This window comes from Accipiter gentilis, chromosome 8 (genome assembly GCF_929443795.1).
Source record: "Accipiter gentilis chromosome 8, bAccGen1.1, whole genome shotgun sequence".
In the NCBI taxonomy this organism is placed as follows: domain Eukaryota; kingdom Metazoa; phylum Chordata; class Aves; order Accipitriformes; family Accipitridae; genus Astur; species Astur gentilis.
The window spans coordinates 38,070,697-38,090,179 of record NC_064887.1 but is presented as its reverse complement, the minus strand read 5'-3'; the positions used below and the strand labels follow the sequence as shown (position 1 = coordinate 38,090,179).

At 41.1% G+C, this 19,483-nt stretch overlaps 1 protein-coding gene across 2 annotated transcripts in view; it reads right to left on the bottom strand.

Annotated features, from left to right (window-relative positions):
* The window catches only part of RANBP3 (RAN binding protein 3), a 57,529-nt gene that overhangs the window by 31,852 nt on the left and 6,194 nt on the right, over positions 1–19,483 (bottom strand). Inside the window, exons 2-3 of one of the 2 annotated variants that reach the window (XM_049807570.1) lie at positions 15,178–15,233; positions 2,123–2,326 (exon numbers count right to left, since the gene is read on the bottom strand). In XM_049807570.1, coding sequence (XP_049663527.1) covers positions 2,123–2,326; positions 15,178–15,233 — 260 coding nt within the window. The remainder of the gene's footprint in view (positions 1–2,122; positions 2,327–15,177; positions 15,234–19,483) is intronic. The other variant, XM_049807571.1, reaches the window with a different exon arrangement.

Genomic DNA, 19,483 nt, shown 5'->3' with positions numbered 1-19,483 from the left:
AAAAGTGCAGATTAAGGTAATTAACCATCCCATACTGAAGTATAAACACTGTGTCTTTATACCCATTACTTCCTCACACAGCCTTTACAACAAAGTAACAGAGAAGAACTTACACAAACATCAACAAATCTGTCACTTTTTGTTTACTCACAATAATGAGCAGAAACAGGCAAGGGAGAATTCAGGTAAAGCAAAAAAAGTCAACAGAATTAGGTGAAATGTGTAGGAGTACACTTACAGCATTTATCTTTGAAAAATACACTTAAGATGCAAAAAGTCATATATACAAGGATTTCAGAGCATGGTACAGCAAGTCTGCAATCCAGATACTCTGCACGTATATAAACATTATTGAACTGGCATGGCTGTTTCTTAAAAGCTGTTCCAGAATCTCTTAAACAATGGAGTCCTGCTGGCCCAGCTACATGTTGCTTTAGGCTCACTTGGGTCAGCTGGAAGTCAAGACATCATAATTGGCTCTGCAAAAGGCCACATCTCTAGCCACACTGTATTAATGTCTTAGCAAAAATATCTGCCTGTGTACAGAAAATACCAAGTAAACAAGAAATATGCAGTGTCTCTTCTTCAGAACTCAGTTTTAATTCATCTATCTTCCTGAGATCCTGGGAAGATTACATGAAGCTTTGTGCTCCAGCAAACCAGTATGAGCACTCTGAAGATACCTTGAATTATACAGAAGGTTGATGCAAGAGACAGTTTTACCCTAAGAAGGGTAATTTGAAGAACATTTGCCAGTGCATATGAAGGCCAGCTACGTGCCTATACTGAGCACTGTACTATTCCATAAATTTAAGTGAATGGAGTAAAGTTCAAGGATGCAGCCAAGAATTACTGCATACATTCCCCAACAGCATTTTTGGTTCTTAAATTTCTTTCAGACCTGGGTTAACTGGGGTAAGATTTTCTGCTCTTTAAGAACAAGTCTAAGATAATGACCACTTGCTGCAGTTTTCCTGAAAGTCTGGTTAATACAGTTCTCTCGGCCAATTCTAGTAACACTGGCAATTTCAAATGATAGAAAACTGAAGTAAAAGTCTGTGACTACATTTACCAGCTATATTGTAAAATATCAACCCTGAAAACTTTAACCTTCAAAAGAAAATTGAAATAAAAAAATTTCTGCAGCAGGTCATCAAGCAGCAGTCCGGACACTGAAAGGTGCTTAACCTACAGCTGTTTGTACCTTGTTGTGACAATCCATTCGGCACTGGGTTTACTTGAAATGGCCCATTCTTAGGAAAAAAAAACAAACACACACCCCCCGCCCCAAAATCCCAAAACCCTAATGCAAGAAAAGGGTGCAGGTATTGTGTGGAGCAGCCTTAACAGGGAAAGATCTATGAAAGAGTACATGCCTAGTGTGTGGTCACAATGAGCAGCGACATTCAACTGCACCAAGACAACACGCTCCACCAACCAGAAAGATAGGAACACTTGTAAAATCACTCCAAAAAACTGTATGGTAGCAGTCATTTAGTCATCTAATCTTTCAAAAAAATATTTTGCTGTACCATCAGTAGAAAAATCTTAAATTAACAACACTGACAGCTTTTCCTACCTCAAGGTACTGATTGGTTCCCCCCGCCCCCCCGCCACCCCAAGTACCTAAACTGAAAAATTTTGCTTTAGCATCTTTCTTGCTGCTTTTAATCCGTTAAATACATTACAGACTGGCATAACAAGCTCCTGTTTATATCTAATGGAAACACAGCATTAGCTGCTCATTTTATCAAGCTGCAGCATTACAGCTCAGAGGGAATGAACAATCCTTCTCTAACTGCTTGAAGCAAATCCCTCACATATACCCATTTTCTCACTCATTTAGAAGAGCTCTTTTCCTTAACAAACACACAGTTTACACCCTAAATTTTAAAATTAATACTTGATGCATCTTCTATAATTATACCCACTAGGGAGTCCCAAACAAATTTCATTTCTACTAATTGAAACAACAGCTTAGAGCAGACTAACACTTGAGATCAAAGAACTAGACAGAGAGCTGCACTACCTGAAGTTAACAGTAACAGTTTCCTCCTAGTTAAAGGGACTTTTTTTCTTTAATCCCCTCAGCAGCAGAAGTACTTGGTAGGTTCACACTTACCCCTGCCAGTTCTTGTTGAATAGGAGCAAGCTGGGCTTCAGAAGTGGGACTCGGGGTAGCACTGACTGAGGCAACAGCGGGAGCAGGGTGCTCAGAGTCGCACTCACCAGCTGATTCTTTGTGACCCAGACCATGGTGGGGGGGCTCAACCTCTCCCTGGGGGTCCTCGCCTGAATCCGACAAACCTTTTTGCTCTGCAGGGGACTGGGAGCAGAAAAGACAACGTCCCTTCAATGCAAGGCTGCAACATGAGAGAGCAGTCGTCCTAGTGAGAGGATCTGCTAATCCCTTTTTAAATTCCACTGTGTTCACAGTATGGCGGAAGGAATTGCTTGCTGCTGAGACACCAATTAAAATACACACAAACCAGGTAACAGAACCTGCTGACTGAATTAGCTTCCCCTCCCCACAAAAAGCACCAGTTGGAGCAAATGCACTTTTTTGAAAGTTAGCTAAAAATGTCAGTGTCCCTGGCAAAAGAGCATTTAGCCAGCCATGGGGTTGTTGGGGTTTAACTCCTCCTTCTCTCAAGGCCTAAAGGACAGCTAATTGTTTTTACCCTCAGATTCAGACATAAGAATTAAACAGACAATTACTGTAAGTAACTGTCCTTCACTGCTTCTTCAGACCATGTTTGAGGGAGGTGGGGTTGATTATAAAATTCTCCACAGAAATTCATTATTATAACATTCACAAGACACACAATCCTTTCATATTCATGTGACAGTAAATTATCTGAAAAGCAACACCAATGTTTTCTTTTGTAAATTAAAAAGTTTGCGTATCTATTTCAAGGAGGGTGGTGATAGGATAACTAGTGCACTCTAATGGGATTTTATATTTGCTGAACTTCTGCCACAGACTCTTTACATTTCCTCAGATCGTTTAATACTGCAGGTCTCCACTTGTAGAACAGAAGTTAAGCATTACCATATTCTGCACACATTTGAAGAATGAAAAAGTTAAAGGTTTTGAGCCTGAACAACTGTATTGTGATAAAGGACTAAGTTATAGTCCATGGATAACAAGCAGGCCAAAGACATTCTCCCAGCTGCAATGTGTGGGCCAAGCCTCCGGTGTCTTATGGTGAAGTATCTGGAGATTCAAGCGGTTAGGCAAAGAAGTCACTCAGAAGCACGTAACCTTTGCTTGCTCTCAGAAAGCATTCAGTAGAATGAAGAGAGACTAAAAATGCTCATCATTGCCCAGGTCCATGCAAACCAGAGTAAACAGCAACCTTAAAAATAAACAGCAGCTTTTAAATTTTAAGGGCCCAAAGTTCTTCAGCTATGCCTTGGCCTGTCCTCAAACAGAAGCAATTATTAAAAGACAGCAAAACATGCAGGTTCATTTCAGTTCAGTGAAGTTACTCAAGTTTTAAATATTGCAAGAAATTACTATCATTTAGGCTCAAAATACTCAAAATATATTTAATGGGAATAACATTATGTCAAGTAAAGCTGAGGATGCTGGATTTTTGTATTTTCAAAATTTTCTGGTTTTAATATAAAGCTGTTACTAACAGACCCAAACACTAACTCAAAATCCCACAGAATAAGGGAGTTAAAGAAATGTTTTGGTTTCATTTTTGGTGACAAGTCTAGCATTCTGCTATTCTTACCTCTTTGGCTCAGAAGAGCATGAAAAGGCTCTCTGGAACTGGCCACAGCACTTACAACATATGTATGTTATTCATACATAAAGACAAGGGGTAGACCCATTACTCCTAGTCCCTTTTTTATGCTAACTCTCACTTTCAAACTTAACACTATTCCAAATGTCACTCGAACTGTTTTCTTCCCCTTCAAGGGGAGACAGCCATAAAAAAAGTACAAGAACTAAGTCACAAGTTACCTGCATCACACTAACCACAACAGCAATTTTGCAAGCAGCAGCACTCAAGATGGGATTTTTCTCTCAGCTTACATTGCATGTGTCCTCTGGTCCTCTCACTCTGCTACACCAAATCCTCCCCATGAACCTCACAACACAAACCTCTCGCCCATATCTCTTCAATTTCACCAAAACAGATTCTCTGGCCATCCACAGGGCCAGAGGCAGTTCATCCGCACTAAGCAGAGATAGCAGGGCCACGCATACAACAGCAGCTCTCCCTCTGCAAGGGAGGTAATTGGGGTCTCGCTTATCCAGTCAGGTTTCTAGTTTTCAGGTACATGTAGAACAGTTTAAACATCTAAACCTGTATCGCCTTGTCTATAGTTACTGGAATCTGCAAGCTTTCAGCCTGAGGATCAGAAGAGAGCTGGCAGCATAACCAACTTCACTTGGCTTCCGAGCTGAAAGACTCCTCACTTCTCCCGTGGTCGAGAGTGCCAGACCACTACAGAAGAGAAGACCGCAGTAGGACTAAACAGACCACAGCCGTAGTCCAACCGTACAGGTGATGAAGACAACCCTGCCAGTATTCACACAGCCTTTGAAGAACCTGGGGGGGGGGGGGGGGGGGGGGGGGAAGGGGGGCAGGCAGGATGACAACGGACACCCTGAAAACCACAATGTGGAAAATCTGAAAGCTATAACCAGAAGGGTACTAGGAAATGGGGATGGGGGAGACCATCCTTGTCAACAGCCAGAATGAACCTCAGGATGAGCTAACCATCACCAGGGATCTGGAGGCAACAGGGAACGATTAGGAAACTGACAGACTCTGGGGTTGAAGATGACTAAGATTCAGTGCCCATAAGAAGCAAAATGATGCATAGGAAGAGGGTATGGAAGTGTTTCCACATAAAAATAGCTAAAGACCTTGTTCTTCAGCCATAACACACATAATTTGGAGGGAAAAGGAGCAGGAATATAGCTATGAAAACAGGAGTGGCATATAGGATGGCAATGCAGTGACTCCCACAGAGCAAGAGCTGGAAGGCATCAAATTAAACCAGGCTATAACAGGTTCAAAAAAACCCCAACAAAACTAAAGGAGACAAAAACCCATCCTGCTGAACCCCTTGTCAGAGGATCATGTGGATGGTAAGTAGCTCACATGCTTGGGTTCAGCAAGCAATAGGAAAAATTCAAAGGAAAAAAAAGCCTTACCAGCAGTTTATGCTGACTTCTAGCTACAGATCATAAAATTGCTAATAATGCAAGAAGAGGCAAGAACATTCAATGCACACTTGTGCTATATACTTAGAAGTGAAAATGACAAATTATTTTGCAAGTAATTCATATCAATACAGTCTAGAACATCTCAAAGTACACTAAGTAAACTTGCATCAGATTTTAGTAATTTTTTTAATACATGGTGAGTATTTTAAGAAGTGAAATAAACAAGGTAAGCTTCCAGCATAAATCTGAATTCTACCTTAAGCAAAACTGGAATATGTGCTTCAAGACTCAGAAAAGAAACAAACCAAAAATAACAATTATTGCCAATCACCACTTTTATGCAGAAAAATCTGATGCCAAGATGAGAATTTCTTGGCCAGGTCAATACATAAAATTATGTTTAAGAAAAATGTATATAGTAGGTGGATCAAAAACTACTGCAAGTTTCAGAATTTTGTGAATAGTATGTGATTTAAGACATGGAAGACAAAACCAACAAAGACCTCACGGATTTGTCAAACCAAAACTGCTCCAGACAGAAGTTTGTACAGCTGTTCTCAAAAAAGCACGTCCAAGGCAAACTGCAAGCTCTTCAAATTCATTTTAGTCTTCAGTCATGTTTACTATTGGAAGTGTTTTCTAATCTCTTAACTTCATAAATTCTGATCTAAGTTCTTGTTTGAAGTTCTTTGGAGCTGGTGAAAAACAGTTCATTCTCTTCCTTTTTGCTGTCATGTTTTATGTCTATGATGATTTGTGTGTCTTTTTGAGCCTCCTCTTCTCTAGAGGAATCATTCCTTGTAAGTACAGCTCTAGGAAGAACTTGGCAGAAATCTGTTCCTGTCTCTTAAATACTAAGGCAAAGATCAATGGAGAGATTAAAAATGTTAGAAAGCCAGCTACACAAACTCACCTTGCTCAGCCAGATCGAACAACATCTATTTTATTAAAACACAAAAATAACACACCTAGACTAAATACGTAAGAGTCTACTTGGAGATTCGGCTTCCTCTGCATTGCAGGAAATAAGGAGAGACATGAAGAAATACATAAGAGCCAAGATTAACGTGATGCTAAAACCACCAAATATAGGCAAGGAAATAATATTCCTTTTTTACAAGGACTGGCACAAACCCTTGGGTCAGTTTTTCCTCCCAATTCTAAGCTGAGCTATTTATGCCTCCTTTCCTCATTTTCCCCAAACTAGCACCCATATCCAATGGCCCCAAAAGACTACCCTTGGTATATCTTTTCACAATCTTCACCTGCTTAGAGCTGAGGACAACTCTTGCTGGTATTCTCAGTAGCCTTTGACATTATCAGCCTCTCTATATGCCTCTAAGCTTTGCCTTGTACAACTGTCCTCTCCAAATATGTTTATGACTGCTCTTCTAAGTGCAGCAGTGTAGCAATATATTCACAATCATGAAGTCTTAAGCATTAATTTTAATTCCTTAAGTATACTATTGACTTACAACACAGTTCAACTAGGTCTTCCTAACAAAACCTCTTGGCAGCTGTGCTAACAATGGTAAGAGCCTGGAAAACGAAATATTGTTGCCTCTCCCTAATCAAGTGACTTCCTCCACAGCTCTCGCTCTGCCACCATCCTAAACCTACAAGTCATGCCCATAGCACAAACAACATTTTCTAATCATCCATCTCCTCAAACCACCAAAACGCAGGCATTTCCAAATCATACTACATCAAACCAGGACTTCAACCAATCCCTACTTTATGTATTGTCCAATACAACTTCCTCTTTTCTAAATTCATGATCTTGCTCTCCAGACTACATGGGAATGCCATCTTTCTAATCACTTAAATCACTTTTACAACTCCACATCTATTTTTTAAAGCTCCACAGTTAAAACCATGATGACAGATCTAACAACTTAAGGATATAAATCCTTGTTCGCTCCAAGAACTACCCCTTTACCACCCAGCTGCCAGTTATACCTTAATTTTGCAGCACCACTTAGGCATGGGACATGACCAAAATTTCGCGTAACTTATCTTCCTTCAGAGCCATCCTTAAAAGCTCATCACTACTAACTCACCTATAGAAAGCAGTACACTGACCAAAACTAGTTACATAACAAGCTAGAAATAAAGTCTTCTTTTCTATATTCTACCATTACCTCCAACCCAAGCTGGTGGAGGGAAGAGGACACAGTGCAAGCTACATATTAGACAATGTCTTGTTTTAAAATGCAAAAACATTTTTTAAAGCTGAGTTGAGTACCTTTTGTAGTACTCATGACTAGGGAGTCATGATGATCCTCGTATTGCAGCAATCAACAACTGGAAGAATACCACACCTCACACTTACAGAACAAAGGACACTACTTTAAAAACATTTTTTGACAAATTGTTTCTTTACAACACTACTGGTTAAATTTGTTTGAGCTATTATACCTACTTAATATGTAAATGCAAGAAAGACTTCAGCATACTTTGACCTCAGAAATCAAGTTAAAAGTTAACTTCATAAAATGACTTCAAGTAACCTACAGCCAGAAACTGTCATGAAATGGTTTTATGGCAGAAGTTAAAGTTAGTTTCAGAGGAGAAACACAAGTCTAACAAGAGACAAAAATTAATCATAGAAAAAGTTGTATCTATCAATTGAAAACTTTAATTCAAAAAGTGCTATGAAAAGCACAGTATAGTTCCTGTACAAGTTATCAGGATAGGTAATGGAGTAACAGTAACATTCTATGGTTAACATAGCAAGGTTAGGACTTTATGTTGCTTTCAGATCTTAACAGCTATGAGTCTTCCTAAGCCGATGCAATTTTCCAACCAGTATCAGCACTAGAAGCTCTGCTTGTCAGAAAAATGAATACCAGTGTATAAACAAGGACGATATTTGGATGCTATCATTCAGATATTTGCAAGAATTCTATTTCATACATCATAAAAATAGTTCTCAAAGAGTTAAGGAGAATAAAAATATGAAAATGGAGACTCACTGGACAAATGTGGAAACAGCCAACTTTACAACCACCATTAATTGATATCTATAATGAAAATCAGAAAAGATGGAGTAATCCTATCTTTTTACCTGTGAAAGACAGCCAGAACCTCCTTACTGAAAGTAAAATTAAGAGGCATCATTCTAAACACAATGTGCTTTTTGTCCCCTCTAAATAAATATGACAAACTGCAGGTTCTGATCATAGAATCATAATGTTTTAGGTTGGAAGCGACCTTCAAGATCATCTAGTTCCAACCCCCTTGCCATGAGCGAGGACACCTTCCACTAGACCAGGTTGCTCAAAGCCCCATCCAGCCTGGCCTTGCACACTTCCAGGGATGGGGCATCCACAAGTTCTCCAGGCAACCTGTTCCAGTGCCTCACCACCCTCACAGTAAAACACTTCTTCCTTATGTCCAATCTAAATCTACCCTCTTTCAGTTTAAAACTGTTACCCCTCATCCTATCACTATACTCCCCGATAAAGAATCCCTCCCCACCTTTCCTGTAGGCCCCCTTTAAGTACTGGAAGGCCACTATAAGGTTGCCCCCAGAGCCTTCTCTTCTCCAGGCTCAACAACCCCAACTCTCTCAGCCTGTCCTCACAGGAGAGGTTCTCCAGCCCTCTGATCACCTTCATGTCCCTCCTCTGGACCTCCTTGAGCAGATCTGTGTCTTTCTTATGCTGGGGGTCCCAGAGCTGAACACAGTACTGCAGGTGGGGTCTCACAAGAGTGGAGTAGAGGGGGAGAATCCCCTCCCTCGACCTGCTAGCCACACTTCTTTTGGTGCAGCCCAGAATGCGATTGGCATTCTGGGTTGTGAGCACACGTTGCTGGCTGATACTCAGTTTTTCAGCCACTAATACCCCCAAGTCCTTCTCCACAGGGCTGCTCTGAATCCACTCATCACCCAGCTTGTATTTGTGCTTGGGATTGCCCCGACCCATCTGCAGAATCTTGCACTTGGCCTTGTTGACCTTCATGAGGTTCCCACGGGCCCACCTCTCAAGCCTGTCAGGATTTGTCTGGATGGCATCGCTTCCCTCCAGCATGTTGACCACACCACACAGCTTGGTGTTGTTGGCAAACCTCCTGAGGGTGCACTCAATCCCACTGTCCATGTCTCTAGCAAAGATGTTAAACAGCTCCTGTCCCAATACTGACCCCTGAGGAACACCACTCATCACTGCTCTCCACCTGGACATTGAGCCATTGACCGCAACTCTGAGTGCAACCATCCAGCCAATTCCTTACCCACCCAGTGGACCCTCTGTCAAATCCATGTCTCTCCAATTTAGAGACAAGGATGTCATGCAGGACAGTGTCAAATGCTCTGCACAAATCCAGGCAGATGCAGCCCGTTGCTCTTCCCTTATCCAGCAATGCTGTAAGCCCTTGTAGAAGGCCACCAAATTTGTCAGGCACAATTTGCCCTTAGTGAAGCCATGTTGGCTGCCACCAATCACATCCTTATTTTCCATGTGCCCTAGCATGGTTTCCAGGAGGATCTGCTCCATGATCTTGCTGGGCACAGAGGTAAGACTGGCCTGTAGCTCCCCAGGTCTTCCTTTTTTTCCCATTTTTAAAAATGGGGGTTATGTTTCCCTTTTTCCAGTCAGTGGGAACTTCCCCAGACTGCCACGACTTCTCAAACATGGTCGACAGTGGCTTAGCCACTTCACCGCCAGTTCCCTCAGGACCTACAGATGCATCTCATCAGGTCTCATGGATTTGTGCACCTTCACATGGACTTGAACCTGGTCTTCTCCTACAGTGGATGGTTCTACATTCTCCCAGTTCCTGCCTTTGCCTTCTGTGACGTGGGTGGCGTGGCTGGAGCGCTTGCCAGTGAAGACTGAGGCAAAAAAAGTTGAGTACTTCAGCCTTCTCCATATCCCAGGTAACCAGGTCTCCTGTTTCCTCCTGGAGAGGGCCCACATTTTCCCTAGTCTTCCTTTTATCACTAACATACCTATAGAAGCTTTTCTTGTTGCCCTTAACTTCCCTGGCCAGATTTAATTCTATCAGGGCTTTAGCTTTCCTAACTTCATCCCTGGGTGCTCAGACAATTTCTCTGTACTCCTCCCAGGCTACCTGTCCTTGCTTCCACCCTCTGGAGGCTTCCTTTTTGTGTTTTGAGTTTGTCCAGGAGCTCCTTGTTCATTCACGCAGGCCTCATGGTGTTTTTGCCTGACTTCCTCTTTGTTGGGATGCACTGCTCCTAAGCTTGGAGGAGGTGATCTTTGAATATTAACCAGCTTTCTTGGGCCCCTCTTCCATCCAGGGCTGTATCCCATGGTACCCTACCAAGCAGATCCCTGAAGGGTCCAAGGTCTGCTCTCCTGAAGCCCAGGGTAGCAAGCCTGCTGTGCGCCCTCCTCCCTAAGGATCTTGAAATCCACCATTTCATGGGCACTGCAGCCAAGGCTGCCCTTGAGCTTCACACTCCCCACCAGCCCCTCCTTGCTGGTGAGAACAAGGTCCACCATAGCACCTCTCCTCATTGGCTCCTCTATCACTTGGAGAAGGAAGCTGTCATCAACACATTCCAGGAACCTCCTGGATTACTTATGCCCTGCCATGCTGCCCCTCCAACAGATATCAAGGTGGTTGAAGTCTCCCATAAGGACCAGGGCTTGTGAATGTGAGTCTGCTCCTATTTGTCTATAGAAGGCCTTATCCTCTCAGTCTTCCTGGTCGGGTGGGCTGTAGCAGACCCCCACTATAATGTCACCTGTCCCTGCCCTCCCTTTAATCCTGACCCATAGGCTCTCAGTCAGCTCCTCAGCCATTCCCAGGCAGAGGTCCATGCACTCCAGCTGGTCATAGAGGGCAACACCCCCTTCTCATCTCACCTGCCTGTCCTTCCTAAAAAGCCTGTATCCTTCCATTCCAACACTCCAGTCATAGGAGCCATCTCGCCACATGTCCATGATGCAAATAAGATCATAGCCCTGCAAGCATGTGCATGTCTCTAACTCCTCTTGTTTATTCCCCATGCTACATGTATTTGGCTAGACGCATTTAAGTTGGGCCCCTGAAGAAGCTGACTTACTGGCTGACGTTCCTTTGTGCTGCTCTTCAGGTGCTCTCCTGCTGACCTGTGATCCCTCTTCAGTCTCTGGGCATCTATTAATGGCACTGGCATTAAACTGGTAGGAGTGGGATGGATTGACATTCCCCTCCCCTGGCAACTTTAAAGCCCTCTTCACCAGCTTGGCAAGTCTATGACTGCAGATGCTCTTCCCCTTCTCTGACATATGGACCCTTTCAGCCTCCAGTAGACCAGGTTTCTCAAAGCAAGTCCCGTGGTCTAAGTAGCTGAACCCATGGCTGTGGCACCAGTCCCGTAACTATTTGTTGGTTCACCAGATTCAACTGCCCCTTTCAAACCCCTTCCCTTGACCAAGAGGATTGATGAAAAAAAACTACCTGCACTCCAGAGTCCCTCACCGTCACTCCCAGGGCTCTGTAATCCTTTTTGATATTCCTCAGACTGCTCCCAGCTATATCACCAGTGCCCACATGAAAAAACAGCAGTGGATAACAGTCAGTGGACTGTACGAAGCTTGGTAGTCTCTCAGTTACATCCCTGATACAAGACCCTGGTAAGCAGCACCCTCCATACCTCTCAGAAGACAATCACCTTTTCTTAGTTACACTAAGTTTACTAAACTGTGTACAACCTTAGCTGGAACAGCCAGCTAAAAAATTAGTTTCCAGACCAGTATGCATTTTGTCCTACAACATGCTGAGTATTTTCCAACTTCTAATGGAGAAATAGATGTCTGACACCTTACAAGCACAAACTTCAGTAGAGATTTCTAGAAAAAATAATGTTGTTTAACTTAATAGTAGACAATGTTAGCTCCAGAAAAGTCAGTTAAGACCACTGAACAGGTCCTAATACTGAGAGGGCCTGTAGACGCTGCAGCAAAATAATTCCGCTTGGGATGTCCTGTTTGATGCAGAAGACCACTAGGCAAACATCTAAACAATCATCACAGACAGTTAATTGAATACACAATGCAATGCCTTCTCCTCACTCTTAGCTTACTGTCAGATTGCTGTGTTGGCACCGAAAAGCCTCCATGAACACTTGGCTTACAGCTCCAGAAGAAAGCCAACTTGACTAGACAGACATTTTGCTAAGTTAAAAATTGTAATGTACATAGAAAAAATACATATTTGAGAAGTGTGTTGTTTGTCAGCTATTTTGAAGTTACTTTTGCATTTTCTTCAAAACATTGCTCTAGGAAGAACTCCTCTGTTAATAGATTTTCCCTGTTAACTTTAATAAGGATAATCTTTTGTGGCAGGCAATGCACTTAACCAGGCACCTTGTACGGAAACAGTAATGGAGTTAACCATTAAAGGTAAGAGTTAGCTGTTAGTCTTTCCAAAAATACAGTGAAAGGACTCGATCAGTGACCTTTTCTTGATTAAGTTGATTAAAGGGACACTCAGCTGGTCTGAATGCTAGGTTCTGATATATACAGTGTATATTAAATAGCTGTTACTTTCGGCTGACAGCACCCTATTCTGACTCTATTACTATTGTGTCAACACTACCAAAACCAGCTACTGGCACAAGCAACAAGCAAGCTTTGGCCCTTTAATAAAATGGCAAGAAGCACAGCACTAATGCTTCTCTCACTCTTTTTCTCTAGTTTCAAATACACACAATATAAGCTACTAAAATGATTATTAACCACCCCCCACAAGAAAGTTGTACATCTCCACACATTACACAGTTTAACATAAGCATTTGTTTGTTAATAGATGTATTACACTTTGGAAACTTGCAACCAAATGCCAGATGCCACTGGTAGACTCCTCATGATCTGCTTCAAGGAACAAGCCCTGTTGCCCAGCCAAGCTACACCTATTCCATGCCCATACTGACCATGGCTAGCCCCCTCTTGAGCACCAATACCACTTAGCATTTAGATCAATTTCTAACTCAGTTATAACCCCTGTGCCTTTAAGATGCTTGGCTCACCCACAGGCCTCGATACACACAGCCCCTCCACCCCATCAGGCTTTCTGGCTGTGCCTTGGCAGAGGCTGTCCTGCACACAGATAACTACTCAACATCACCATAGTCCTCAGCATCAGAAGCAGTTGGGAAGACTAAATCACAGATCCCTCTTCCTAGAACTCTGGATCCTCTCTGCCAGCCAAAAAAAACCATTAAGCCTTTAGTTAAGATTTTTTACAAATATTTTCTTGAGACATACCAGAGTGCAACAGATTTGTCCCACAGCCCAACAAAGGAGCTTGCACAGCCTAACACTGAAGGCATGCACTGTATGCAGGCCACTGCAGGTATGCACTCTGTGCAAAAGCAGAAGGTACAACACGAAGGAACTTGAGACCTGCCAGCTTAGCACTGAAGGACCAGGCCAGCAAAGAAAGGACACAGGACCATGTTGCTCTGCCTGGGTTGCACATCGCTATGATCACTGCTTCCAGACTAACTGTGGAAGCACTGCCAGGTTAAAGGACACCTAGGGAGAAAACTCACCATAGTGCAACTCAGAAGGGACTTCAGGAACAGTCTAAGCAACAGCAGGTGATTGGGAGCTGTTTCCTAGAAGGAAACTGTGATCCAAACTGATAGCACAAATACTAGCCCTCCCTTTGTTCCAAAGTACATGTAAATGGTCACTATAAAATATGTTGGAAGGAACATCTCAAAAGTACTTACTCCAAGATATATTTGACTAGCTAATATTAGAAGAATGGCAGATTTAAATCCTTTCCAAGCTGCAAAAGATTTCAAGCTCCTGCTGAGGAATATGCCTACAAAATCCATGAGAAAGTTCAAGTCATACTTGTTCCAAACCAAAGCAAGCTACCAACTGCAAAATGGTTCAGTATTTCTATTCAAACATTTGAAAAGATTTTCTGATTGCACAAATATAACAATCCAGTGATTCAACAAAAACTTAATTATGTGTACATGAGTACACTTCTCTTGATTCCCACCAGCTTCAGCTGAAACAAGGGTAACCATGATTTTTGTTTTCCAAATGTTAACAGCTTTTACTATTAATCAGGCAGAATTAAATACCACAATATATTGGGATTCTTATAAATTTCTTTTACCAAAAATTTTTTACGATATAAGAAACTGGAAGGCTTACTGTTTGGAAAAAAAAAAGTAAGGAAAACTACACCCTAGCATTACACCATAATATTTTGTATATCATTTTCAGAGTGAAAAGGAATGCAAACTATACTGCACTTGGTCTACATGCCCATAGTTTTCCATTAAATCTCTTTCAATTTAATAGCAATTTCTATTAAAGGGAAGGTCCTGCTCCTTCCTTCAGCTCTCATTTCTCTCCTGAGCTCTACTCCTTCTGCAGCCACAGGATGAGTTCTATCAACCTCTTGGTACAACACAAGCTCACCCATGGAACACCTTCCAGCAGATTACAGCACAGCTCCAACTTACCTCAACACTGTATAACCGCTACCACAGACCCAAAGGCAGGGGACAGGAACACATGGCAGGGGTAGAGGGACAGGTGAGGGAACAGGATTACCTTTTTCCAAGGTAATTAGACACTACACAGCTTACTAACTAAAGAAATGAGATACATTTAAATATACTAAGGTGAAAAGCAATAATCTAGACCATGCTTTTCTTTGCTTTGTCTTAACTGTAACATTTCTTTTTCTGATAACAGAGTTTTCTCATGCAACTGCAACTGTCAGCACTCCTTTGCCACCTGTCCCTTTCAAGATACAGTTCTGAAGATACTTTTCCTGCCAGACTTGGTCCATCTTCTGTCTGAAGAGCTACCCATTGCAGGCCACCATCATACATCTTCCCACTGTTAGCCCTCCAGTACCTCTTCACTCTCTGCCCATTAATTATGTTAATGCTCTATTATCCATCTTCAACTTCAAAACAATATAAACAGTTGCTCACCATGGAATGATTCAGGGCTACAGAACAAAAACAAACAAAAAACAAGTCAACATCTCCTTACCTTCTGTGCTTTATCCTTCTGAAATACAAAGACAGGTGGAGCAATGGCAGGCTTTTCTGTAAAAGAAGAAATCATTGGTTTTTTTCCAACCGCATTCATTATTGACTAATATGAAAATGTTATGTTCCATGATGCTTTTACCAAAATGAATCTCTAAATCAGTTAAATCTCAGTTACACAAATTGTTTCCACTGGTTCATGGCAACATTATAAAGAACTTGATCTTCAAAAGTAAAAAGGAGTGTTTTAAGAACAACAAAACAACTGATATCTGAAAGCTATTTGTCTTTTCCCTCCATATCTCTTTATTTCAAACCAGTACTTTTACTGTACTTAGAAATATCAGGAGAAAAAGGCCCTTTGCTGCAGTAATTTACTTTATGAACACATGTTCATAAGTTCATAATAACACATGAATATAAGTTTTGCTGGCAAAGGCTTTTCCTTCCCCATAGTAATGCATTAATGTAAAGGGAGTTTTGCTGTACATGCCCACATACCCCTTTCTTGAAGGTCACCTAACTCTGATACTTGATTATACTTCTATATCATTATCATTGAAACCTTTAGAGAAGTCCTAAATCTTCAACATTTGCAGGTCTACAATTTAAACCAAATATTCCATGCATATTATTACAGAGGGACCAGTCTTTCTGCATAATTTAAGAGCAGATCTGCTTTCTACTTGAAGTTCCGATTCAAGTATTAGCAGGACACTATTTTCTAAATAAGCACATCAACATTTAGTCATCAAGAACAGAATGAATTTCTAGAATGAATGTATGCTTTCCATTGTCCTTAATGACCTCAAAACTACCTCAATGTCCTTAATGGCCAAAAAAAATAGGGGGAGGGGGAATAAAGCAGAAGTGAGCTTTCCTGAGAGTTTAAACTGATACACCTTGCGCACGAGTTATATTTGAAGAGAAACTACACAAAGACTATGCAGTCAGAAACCCTCCTATATGTTTATAGGGCTAAAGACGAGTACAACATTTAAGTCTGTCTTGAGAGCGAGACTGCTGTGAAACAATGGGATTCAGGGAGAGCTGCATTTTGGCTAATTTCTTTGCAAAAGTTCTACCTTTGCAATTATTCAATCTTACAAACAAGACTAGACATTTAATAAAATGAAAATGTTATAACTTTTAGAACTTGAAAGGCTACCACAAAAAAGAAATATAAAGTCATCAAGAATTATATTGCACCAAAAAAAAGACAGTATCACAAAATCCTCCATAAGTCAGTTGCAGCATCAGTAAAGCACTTGGGTCAGCACGTAAGGAAAAGGGGATGAGATTGTCCATTTGGGAATTGCTAGCTATTAGATCAGTTTAGCTGAAAAAGTGAAACTTTGCCTGACAAATATGTAAAAATTATTAAAATTATTCCAAGAGCTCTGTGCACTTATTTGTGAGGGTGGAAAAGCCTCTTTCCACTCTTCTGTGGGTCTAACTCAGAGGGATAACCCTGCAAGACCACTGCAAGACTGATTTTGCAAGACTAGCGTAACTTATTCTACAAAAGGTAAAATAATCATGAAATAAAGCTCCTTAGTTCAGCATTTTTCCTACTCTTCTTTCCCTTTTTCTAAGTTCTTCTATCCATCAAATACTGCTGAATCTTAGAAATGCTCATTAATGAGAACAATGGAGACAATCTATTTCAAAAATGAAAAATAATCTACTAACTAACAAAGGTCATCAACAAAGACTTAAGTGCTATACATGTCCCAAAAACCAGTTTATTGAAACAAGCCAGGGATCCCTTTTGATTCCCTTGGCCTCGATATAACCTGCTTGTCAGAGGCTCCGCTCATGTAAGGTCCAGGCTTTTAACCCTTTACTTCAAAGTGATGTTAATTTCTTTATACCATGTTTGGTACACTTTAGTATTCACTAATGCTGTAATTACAGCAAAAAGTAGCATGCATTCTACCAAACTACTTTTATCCAAGACTGCCAAACCTCAATAAAATGCTGCATTAGTCTTCTTCCCTTTTGGAGATCTGTTCAAAAGCGGGACTTCATTGTGTAATGCACAACATACAAGAGACCCCTGCACCAAATCCCACAGTTAAAGTTACCAAAGAGGACCAAACAGAAAAGAACTACTTGTCTATTTAGTGCTTAAGAAAGGACTGAAGTACTGAGAGAGTAGAAAGCAAACAATTAAAAAAAAGATCCAAGAACAATGCAAAGTGCAGAGGAAACATGGGATGGCTGGCAAAAGACTAGAATGGGGAGCCAAAGAAGTTGATGCAAAGGAACAGGACAAAATAGGAGATGGAATCTTGTGATGGAAAACTGAGTATTCAGCAGAAAAAAAAAAGAACAGGGATGCCAGGAACAGCAGAAAACTCACAGAAAAAAAAATAAATTGTTCTATGGAAGAACCAAAGAAGAAAACTGAGTGAAAGAAATAAAATATTTGAGATTGCGTCCAGCTGTGGCAAATGAGACTGGGAAAAGCTAGTAAAACAAACTATGACCAGTCTTGTTAGTCAAGGTGGAAAAGAAAACACTCCTGTGCAACATATGAGAGTTTCTATCCACTGAAGGAACACAGGCCTCCAGTACTCAAGATTTAGGAATCTCCTACTACTCTTGCTGGCTGTGAGACCAACCAACATGATGGCATCTGGCAGGAACAACAACAAGACAGCAGACACCCATGGCTACCAACTATACCAGTGCTTAGTCAGGCACGTTCTTTACAGGGAAACATTTGTTCACCATGTCTTCTCTAAAGTCTGCAACAAGACCACAATGCTGGAAACGTGCCCCTAATTCTAGCCCAAGGCAAGAAGGGATCACTAGATCACCGAATCTGACCACCTTCACTAAACACTGCATATTTTTCTGAGCCTTATTGTTTTGGGGAAACATTTTCAAAGACATCAATTATTGAAGACATTAAAAGCCAAGTATTATTGCCCTTGATCATCCATTACCTCATAAAAAAAACTCCAGTGCCAAATTTCCCATTCAAATGTCTGGCTTCAGCTTTCAGTTCTGATTCCTAGTTGTTTTTCAAATGCATTGATGTACTAGATAAAAAGCTCTCTAAAATCTAAAGTTTCTCCTATGAAAGCATTTACACAAACCATGTTTTCCTATTAACTGAAAACCTGTTGTGGTGGTTCTTTCTTTTGTGGAACAGAAATGCATAGTTACATAGTTATTGGGGTTTTTTCCCACATGGTGAACATGGCAGTCCATTAAGTGCTACATGAAAATGAGAATTACACTGTCATTTGTACTAGCCAAGATCAGAGGTAGACAGTCATGTTCTCACTTAGCAAGCATGTTTCCATCCCACCATCCTAGGTGTCTGAAGGATGACCTACAGAAAAACAGATCCATTAGGTCCACAGAACTGTCATCAAATTAAAGGGAAAATAAAGCAGGATAAAGGAAAGAAAACAACAACAACAAAAAAACACTCCAACCTTCAAACTTCAGATACAATAAATGTAGAAGAATACATCTTCTCCTTCACCTGAGAGATGAATAGACACAGTATATAGTTCTTAAAAATTGTGAAACAGACTTGTTTTTTCTCCAGATAAACAGACAGAAACAAGGCAAAACAAGGAGCTGCAGATGCAGAAACAGTGTCAATTTTCTAACCAAGTCAGTCTCAGTAAAGGTGTTTGGGAAAGCCCACGCGTGTAAGGAAAGCAGACCTTCAGTAATTACTGTCATACATACTGAGACAGTAAGTCCCTAATCTTCCTGCAGTTTATTCATAAGTCTCAGACATTTCAACCTGCGTAAATAATTACAAAAACCTCAAGAGCTGGCTTTCACAGGCTAAATTCCTTTAGCATATTTCACTGTTGAGTCATTAACTATCTATATATGCCCTACCTGCTGTCAGAAAAATGTATGTACTATTAAACCTACTCAGCTTGCTTCACAAGCCTTGGAAACCAAACCACAGAAACAGAAAATATTACCTCAATGGCTCAGGGAGAGGTATAGTCTTCAAGTCATACTGTAATGTGAGATTTTTAACTCAGATACATGACCATTTGTAGCTGTACCAACTTCTGTGATGTCAACCATGTCTTCTGCAACTGGACAAAACACGGCTTTGTTTTACCTCTCCACCCCTTCACACCAATGTAACCATAGCAGTTGGTGGCACCTCTGGCGGCCACAATAGTTATTTTTGCAACACAGTTTTAAACCTTCACCACAGCATGAAATGACCCATTATTGAAAAATCCAACCGGTATTTTCAGTGCAGAGATGCAAAAAACATGTCCCTTTTGAATCCACATTTGAAGGCCACATAAATG